The sequence below is a fragment of the Oculina patagonica genome, chromosome 7, assembly GCF_052425735.1.
Source record: "Oculina patagonica isolate OP01 chromosome 7, crgOcupat, whole genome shotgun sequence".
Classification (NCBI taxonomy): Eukaryota; Metazoa; Cnidaria; class Anthozoa; order Scleractinia; family Oculinidae; genus Oculina; species Oculina patagonica.
This window is the reverse complement of record NC_135764.1, coordinates 18,182,137-18,191,310: the sequence shown is the minus strand read 5'-3', so window position 1 is coordinate 18,191,310 and position 9,174 is coordinate 18,182,137. Positions and strand designations below refer to the sequence as shown.

At 40.3% G+C, this 9,174-nt stretch overlaps 1 protein-coding gene and 1 pseudogene across 1 annotated transcript; one reads left to right on the top strand and one right to left on the bottom strand.

Moving 5' to 3' along the window:
• The first annotated feature begins 353 nt into the window (after positions 1 to 353).
• LOC144660064 (uncharacterized) lies at positions 354 to 5,655 on the top strand. The gene is made up of 3 exons (XM_078520623.1): positions 354 to 693; positions 1,089 to 5,456; positions 5,491 to 5,655. Exons 1-2 carry the CDS (start codon positions 429 to 431, stop codon positions 1,481 to 1,483), a joined length of 660 nt encoding a protein of 219 aa, XP_078376749.1. The 5' UTR covers positions 354 to 428; the 3' UTR covers positions 1,484 to 5,456; positions 5,491 to 5,655.
• Positions 5,656 to 5,804: 149 nt separating this feature from the next.
• On the bottom strand, positions 5,805 to 7,842 carry LOC144660246 (acyl-coenzyme A thioesterase MBLAC2 pseudogene; annotated as a pseudogene).
• Positions 7,843 to 9,174: the final 1,332 nt, after the last annotated feature.

Genomic DNA, 9,174 nt, shown 5'->3' with positions numbered 1-9,174 from the left:
GTGGAATTCCTATTGGTCAAACGAAAAAAATACCGCCTGGGCAGTCAAGGAATAAAAGTGCATTGTAAATTAAGCATTTAAACTGATGAGAGAAATTGTATTTTATTATACATGATTAATCATACTTGATTGGCTTGGCGGGGCCGAGTTATTTCTTTACTCTGCACTGGACCTATGGCATCACTGCGTTTTGCCCTTATGCTCCGAGTATGGGTAACTTGAGTGCGTTTACCTTTCACGCCTGTCAGTTAACAGCTTATCGACCAATGGGATGGACCCAACTGACGTAAAACATCTCAACCCCTGTAATTAGTAACGTCTGCCAGAGAGAGACCGTAATCCGATAAGAAACAATACCGACTCAGCCAGTCACTAATTCGTGGCCGCTCGTGGATGTAATACGAAAGAGACGAGGGGCGACATTAACGATGCAAAATTCGATTTCTTTCTCCATAGAATCGATTATTTCCAGAATAGATCCTCCGAAACAAAAAGAGGATGAAAGTAAGGCGATTCAAGGAATTGCAAGCCGTGGGCCATTGAGTGCCATGCAGAATTTGGTAGAGCTCACAGCGCGGGGTGGTTTGAATTATTTGGAGGAGACCGTCCCAATATCTGAAATGGAGCGAGATACATTGGACAAACGTTTCCACGGAGAGAATTTTATGAATCACTCTTCTGCTTCGCCATCAAGTAAGTATCATTTTGACAATTTTCAGTCCAATTACTAGTGAGTTAATTGAATTCAATAACTATTGGAATGTGTAGGCAGAAAGCCCTCATGACTACCTCTTACTTTAGGATGCCAGCATTTGTTGAGATTGATCTTTGAAAATTTTTTGTAACCGTTCATGGGCACTTAACAACAAAATGGCGTGTTTTCACGGTCTGTTTTACCGTGTCATTCTCCAGGAAAAAGGTTTTCCTCGTTGCGAGTATGTTTACTATGGAGTAGTTTTGGATGAATCATACAAGTTGTTACGTTTTGATTTACTCGTTCTCTATAACCAGCACTAACAGTTTTATAGCATCTAGAAATATCAGTTTAACGCAAAATACTGAAACATCGCTTCATTGTTGTAAACTAGGAGATGAACGCCAAGCCAGTCCAAATTCGCCCACTGGAAGTGACGATCTAGAGGACGAACAAGGAGATCAAAATTCAGACTCCGAGGGAGGAACCAAATCAAGACGGAAAAGAACGGCTTTTACGAGCCAGCAACTCCTGGAACTTGAACGAGAATTTCACACAAAAAAATATCTTTCACTAGAAGAAAGGTCACATATTGCGAGAACTTTAAAGCTTAGTGAAGTTCAAGTGAAAATTTGGTTTCAGAACAGACGCGCAAAATGGAAGCGAGTAAGAACGCTCGGTGGAGTTCAAGCTCATGGCAACAGGAAGCTTCATTCGCCTAAACTTGTTGTCCCTATTCCTATTCATGTGAACAGATACGGCACAAATAATCAACTCTACATTTCTTGAGAAATACATTTCTTTATTTATTTCTTTATCAGGGATGATAAAGATGGAAGTTTTTGAACGGCAATTCTCGACGTGGAAATGTCTTGGTGTCGGTGACAACAGTCAGCAAGGCATATTGTTGGCTTATAAACGTACTTTCTCTTCAACGGTTTTGTTCAAATTGTTCTTATGACCCAATGGATATTTACGTGATAACGTAAATTTGTACTTTGTGCTCGCTATTGTTTTGGCAAGGAAGGACGTTGATGAACAGCAAGTCATGGCGTTTGATCCCATTCTTAAACCAAAACAGTACTTTATTTCTTCCGCAATCATTGTTATCTTCTAGTGCCGTACACTTCGTCTTGATTCTCGAACGCATAGAAAAACGCAAGGCAGTATATTAAAATCTTTTACATGTTATTAAAATTCCCACAATCTTATGAGAAGCATTGATGAACTCTGAATGCGAATTTATCTTTACCATTTATGCCACACAGGAGTATTACAAGTGTTCGCTTGAGCTCCGGCTGTGTATTTTTGCTCTATCTTTTTCGCACCTCAGTCGCCAGCGTGTCTACAATTTAATGCTCTGGGAATCTTGCGGCAACTTTGGAGGGTGTGAAAATAACATCTTTTAATAAGCAGTAATTCTTTTTAATTTAGAACTAATCTGGCACTTCACACTTGAAGAAACTAAAACGGTGGGGTTTCTAGCCATAAAATATTCGGAAAATCGAATCGAAACAACAATGTTCAATGAGTCGCACGATCGCTGGTAAATGTTTGACAGCTTCATGCTTTATGCTGTTTCTTATACTATAAAAGCAGTTGTGTTTGTCACTCTAGGAAAGAAAAATTGTAATATGAAAAGATATAGGTGCTTGTGATTGCTCGGCCACGTAAACGTGTTCATTCGATAAACATTTTTTAGTCACAAGGTTGTTAATGGACTAATTTGCTCATAACTTGCTCGGTTAAAGAATATTATGGTGCAATCTCTGTTGTTAATAACACGGGATCCAATCAATGTTGAAAAATGTTTTTTTCTTGTTCTATTCATATGTCAAACAAATTCAGATGAAACGTTTGTCCGGAACTGTGCCTCAACATACGTGTATCAACAAGTAATACTTGTCGTCCACAAACTGCAAATCGACTGAATAGTCAGCTACTCTCGGGTCCTTACTAAAGATATGCAAATGTATTTTTTCTCGTCACTGGTCTGAAGTGAAAAAAAAGACCCTCAGTATTGTTTTATTTGTTCAAAATTAAACGGAGTCTAACAACACCATAAAGAATCTATTTTCGTTGTCAATTGACACAGGGGTGTCATTTGAATGGTTTTCTCGGTGATTGTTCAACTAAACTGGCTTCATAATGGTTAACAAGTTTCTTGAAATATACGGCAATTCACTTGATGCAACAGACGACCTCTTGTTAATAACTTAAAATTTGATTTTTTGAAGTAATTAAAAAAAATCGAATTCTATTTTGAAGCAATGTGATCTTATTGACAAGTAAAATTTTTAACTAAAGCTCGACCTTTCACACTGCACTCGATTTGTTTCTACCGCTTGACTTGATCAGAAATACTCTGACAAAATACACTACGAAAGAGTTAAAATAACTTTATCGTGACAAACAATTTTAAATAAAGTATAAAATTTCTATATGCATCTAATCTTAGTCTTGTATAGATTTTATAGACGTCGTTGGCAAAGTATAGTCTCTACACAAATGCGCAATACAGACATGTATCTACGGGCGCAGTAACCACAGTAGTAATTCATTCTAATAGGCGATAGAATAGAAAAATGTCAGAAAAAAACTGGCTATTCAAAGATTTATGCACAAGCGTGTCGAAATTATGATGGACTAAAGCTATTTTGAAACCGATTTGAACTAAATATAAATATTTATTACGTGCCGAAATCTGGAGCGCCAAACTGAAGTTTAGAAGCTTTGAAATCCTGAGCCTACTAAGAAAATGAGGTACAATCCAATTCATACAAATAACACAAATATATTGCATTATTTTCCAATTTCTTCGCAAAATTTGTTAAAAGGAAAAAGATAATGCGACAAATGGTCAACAGTCGAGTCCAAAACAAACTGAACACGAGGCGACGAAATCTTCGAAGGGGCAACCAAAGCATGTTTAAACTTAAGTATGTTTTTCTAAGTATATCGCTCAGAAATTGGTAAAATCGTTTATAATGATGATGTTTTTATTTGCCAGCAAATGATTCCCTTGCTACCGGAAATCGAAGCCCCCCTCGGTAACACCTAATTTGGATGTGGCTTGAACAGATAAGAAGTACAGTACATTTCCATGTCCGTTTAATTAAAAATCACGGACAAAAGCTGATCAACAACAACAAAACAGTTTAACTTACTTATCGAGAAATTCCCGTTCCCTTTGCGTGTGTCGATCAAGTTTTGCAATCCACGGATCTACTCGAGGTACAGAATGATTCGAGTCAGCTCGGATATTTTAACTATGTTCATGCGCATTGCTTTGCCACCGTTTCCGTTCTAATCGTCCGTGAGTACAATCCCTTCGATCATCGCTATTGAATAAAAGACAGAGAAATCTACCGTAAAGTCCGTAAAACACAGCCTCACAGGATTCTCTCTGTCATGGCATACATATTTAATCAGATTTTCGCCTATCCATGGCGATAATTAATAAAATCTGTCAAATTTGATTAATTGCGGCGGCACCTTTCAAGAACGTTTGTTTGGTTTAAATATCCCTCAGGAAAACCGCACGCCATTGGTTGATTTTCGGATTAGGAAATAGATCTCTTTCGTTTTGCGCGCTCTGATAAGGTTAAAGTCTTTTTCGTCTATTAAAGTCACTTTCACGGACATAAAACGAGAGCAGTTGTAAAAATGAAACATTGTGAAATAAATGTTCCTGGAATATATCACGCTCCATCGCTAGAATGTCAAATTGATTAATGCTTTTCACTGTTTTCCTGTTGCGCCTTTGTTCGTTATTCATGCTGTTCTTGTGAGAGTAGCCACTCGCTCAACTTGAACCGTCCTGAGCAGACGCATGCAATGCTTGAAAATTATTTTCGCAAGTATTGTGTGTTGCTGTTTTGTTTTCAGCCGACAAAAGGAAACAAAGCGTTTGGGAACAGAGCAAATAGTAATATCAAAACAATTCTCTTGCAAACTTTGTCACATTTGTTTTGTAGCTTGTTAGTCCAGGCAGACCCGCAGGCGCCACACTGCATTCCGGCTGTACGACATTTCACACTTTCTGAGACAGGTGAAATATACTGCCAGTTGTTAGCGGAATAAATAAAGACTTTTCCCACGCCTGGTCAGTAAACCGAGACAAAATGATTTTATCAAGATGCCCGTGAATATTAGGGATAAAAAAAACTATCGATTTCAGTTCATTCAGTTTTCTTGGGGTTTCTTGTTTCAGATATAACCTACTGCCTGCTGTAAAGTTGTTTCAGTTCTGTACTCACCCAGATAGCCTGCATGCAATTAGAGTTGTGTTGTGGATATGGGGCAGGGTTGCACTCTCACTGTAACTTTTTTAGCCCCCCCCCCCCCCTTTCTGAATTTTCTGGTTCCCACCCTGCTTATCAAGCCCACATTGCAAGTTTACATTAACAAACAAAAAAGACTAACGTAGGAAACAGGAATAAATTACAAGCGATTTCATGATAACATTATATTGGAATTTACAAGTTAATAATTAAGGACAATAGGCTCAACAGAAGAAACAAACTCAGAGGTACAAACATATCCAACATCGACTGTCCCCATCCTTTTTAACAAGGAAGAACCCCGTCTCTCCAGGGCGCTGCCTCAAGGAGAAGAGAGTTCAAAATAGTTGACAAAATTCAAGCAGTGTGCAGCAAACTTTTCAACCCTCGCAAAAATTGGGCCAGGTTCAAATTTGATGTCAGTAAGCCAGAGTTAATAAGGCAACTAGAGAATTAGTGGCAAAACAAGCATCAGGAGAGTATGATCTCCTGGCTACTTTTATTCTCATTTAGTCCAGGCTTAAAAAATGCCTGAAGGTTGGATCTACTGCGTCCAATTTTTACATTTCTCTAATTATAATTTATACCACTGGCTTACTCTGAAGTTGACCTCTGGACCATTTCAAACATCGAGATAATTTTGGGAAACACAGAAAAAGTACCTTTACGATGTTTGTTTTTTTTTTCTTTCTGTTGTAGTGGGCTAATCTTGTACCCAGATGTCTACTTACCACGGTAGTTCAAGGCAACACATCCTCGTCCCGGGTCTTCGTTCCCTTTGCGCGGTCTGGCGGCGGCCGGGCTTGGGTCCAACAATATCGCAAGTGCGTTCAGTTCGCCAATCTGATTGGTTGATGAACAGCTTCAGGATTTGCGCGCGGATGATGCAAAATTTGTTTTGCACGCGCGCACCGTAACAACCGTACGTTATCTAGTAAGAAAATATTTGGATTTGAAGGCTTTTGCGTTCGTGTTTTGAACGTTACTAATGCCAGGAGTTGATGGGCTCCTGCTAATGCGAATTAACTACATATAGTTTGTAGTTCAAACTTGTCAGCACAAAATGTTTTAAAAAGACGATAATCGTGGGTAAAAAAGGGTCAAAAACTTTGCAAATCTGACGCGTATTTGACGCGTACAGCTAGCTTGTACGCGTCAAACACAGCGCGCGCTTTTCCCCGCCGTTAAAGGCTGGGTTGAATGTTTTAATTTAGCAGCAAAACATGAGTAGCGGCTTTTTTTCTTCTTCAACTCTATCTCAAGATTGTGTTACTTGTCTTTCCTTGTATAGGAAAGAAGTTCATGAGCTATTTACAGTGCCCAGTGAGCTTTTCACCACTAAATTGCCGAGCATGCGTAGTCGCGTTGTGTGTCACATTTCTGACACATTTGACGCGAGCAAAATCCGACTTTACCATATGTTCTCTCCGAGGGTTGAGAAGATCTGGGTACGAGATTAGTAGTGGGCATGCCAGCAAGTGCTCTGGGGTGTGCAAGTGTGAGCATGTGTGAGTGAGCATATGTGTGAACCACAAGCAACCCCCTATCCCAGATCCTCTTCCATTTGCATTCATGCAATTCCCTGAGTTTTATAGTTTTCTGGCATGCTCTCAACAAACACAGAGGAAATGGGTGCCTCTGAACAGACTCATACAGGAATCACACCATTTGGAAATTGAAAATTTAGATCTTTTTGGTAGTCACAGTGAAGGGAAGGGGAATTTGTAGACTGAGTGTGACCAGAAACCCTTATGGGTTTCTGGTGTGACTATGAAGGAAATACCAAACCAACAGTCTTGCCTTTACACCTGGGAAATTATAAAGATTGCTTCACCCTTTTTACAACCCCCTTTGTTGGGGTCAACCCCAGGGGAAAGCCAGTGACTTACAGGTGAGACCCACCCACTTTTGTAACTTATATAGTTACTGCTCGTCTGGTACACGTAGCAAGGTTTGCAAAATTTTTGTGAAGCAGCAACTGCAACAACAAGCGTGATAACAGCCTTGGCAGGGATATTACCAGAGTGCTTTGCTTGCATCACCATAGAGGTCACACCCTTCATAAACGTCGACGAAACCTTATGAAGGGCTCCCGCACTGGCGATGTAACCGGTGGCTAATGACAAAAGCTACTTCTCGTCAAAATGGTGATAATGTCCCGGGAAGACGTTATCTACTTGGCTGGATAGCTCTTGCAGCCTTCTGCAAGTCTTCACGTACGCAGTTATGCCGCTGTGAGGTGCCCAGTCGATGAGATATTCATCGTACATTGTGTCCCCTGAGAATAAAATCCTCGCCTGTTCATCGATCAATCCAATACTCCCACGAGAGTGTCCCGGAAAGTGAAGCACGCGCAATTTTTTGTCTCCAAGATCAAATACATCGCCTTCTTCTAGAACTTTAAAATTGTTGGCTGATTTCACTTTGTAGTCGCGAATGTTCCATCCGTCGTGGGGTGGCACGGAGATCTCATCCGTGCTCGTGAAAATCGTGACAGTTTCATAATTGTCACCTTTGCGAATGGCTTCCGCCTCGAGGTTGTGAATTGCAAAGTTCTCGAACTGATGCAATCCTCCAGAATGGTCAAAATGGATGTGAGTGGCGACTGCAGTCACTGGTTTATCACCGATCAGGTTTTGTTGTTTGAGAAAGCCAGGCGGGTCCCACAAGCCCAGTCCCGTGTCGATCACTAAATCTTGACTCGAACCCTGAACAAGCCAAATGTTAGCTTGATTCGGTGAGTCAAAGAACTTTTCCCGACACATGTATACATTGTCATTATCAAGCATTTTTTCGACGCTAAAAGGTTGTTCAGCCATGATCGTTCTTTGCACTGTTGTGCTAACCCATAATAGTTTACATGCAAATCGCGTGTGATGTTCATGTTAGCTCGCATGATTGAAAGTTTGCGTGACTTTTCGGATGTGGAAGGGGGGGGGAGCTCATAGAGATGGTGGTGAAGCAATATAGTTTACTTCATAGAAAGAGGGTCCTGAAGGGGGGGTTCTAAATCCCATTTCCCAGCCAAAATTTTGCCTAAATCCCATTTCCCAGCCTATTTTTTGCTCAAATCCCAGTCCCAGCAGTTAAATTTTTGGTAAATCCCAGTGCATGATAAATCAAGGCTCAAACGCACTATACGTGCAGTAACTGTGTTGTTTGTTTTAATTGTCCTAAATCCTGTTTTTATTTCTGCTAGTTCCGTGTGTGTTACTAGGTTAGTAAGAGGAATTGCCGTCACATGTTTCGTCCAATCTCGTACCTCGAGTCTTCGTTCCATACTGCGCAATCTTGACGACACGAGCGACTCTCAAAAGCTCCGTTGCAAGATTGATTTTGATTGGTTTTAAAAACAATAAAATGGCCTGAAGTAAACACCAAGAAGATCGTTGAGTAATGGTTTTTAAAGCTAAGCATGCGCAATTCAACCGGAAGAAGTCCGATATTGTTGGACTTCCAATCAGAACCTTCCAGGCTCGCTCGTTTCCAGACCGCTGTTCAAAGGGAACGAAGACCCTGGGTACGAGGATGTGTTTCGCCCATATTGGATTACGCTAGTCTGAGCATGCTCAGTCATAGCTGTTCCGCTGAGTAACTAAATCACTGACAGGAAAATTGACCGCCACTTGAAAGACACTTGCGTGCAGGCGTTGGTTTCGTTCAGAGTTTTCAACATTGTAACTATGCCTTGAGGAATATTATTGAGCCTGAAATATATGCATTTTTTTCGTGTACTGACTTGCTTCCCATTCCCATTTTCTGGTTTTGAATCCCAGTCCCAGTGACCCAAATCCGATTTTCCCAGTAAAAACATATGCAAATCCCAGTAAAAATAAGCAAATCCCAGTTCCCATTTTACCCCTTCAGGACCCTCTACAAAGTGCGACGTACAGATTTTTATGCACAAGTTGCAAACCTTTGGAAAAACGAACGAGTGAGCAGCGAACGAGTAAGTTTTCCAAAGTTTTGCAACGAGTGAATTAAAATCCGTACAAAGCCTGGAAAAAACTTTATTTGATTAAACACATCGCCTTACTTTTTAAAGGCAAAACGTTTGGTGTCGCATCGAGGAAGCGTCGCCACAAGCGAATCAACTAAACACACAGGCGAATTTTGAACAAAATTGTGATAAAACAAGAAGTTGGTTAGTTAAGCAATAATTTCGACGTTTATCCAAATTCAAAAATGCAATCTACT

Coding starts and splice junctions, on each gene's coding strand:
- LOC144660064 (XM_078520623.1), top strand. CDS start 429: ATGCAAAATTCGATTTCTTTCTCCATAGAATCGATTATTTCCAGAATA. Junction 694..1,088: donor CTCTTCTGCTTCGCCATCAA/GTAAGTATCATT, acceptor GTTGTAAACTAG/GAGATGAACGCCAAGCCAGT.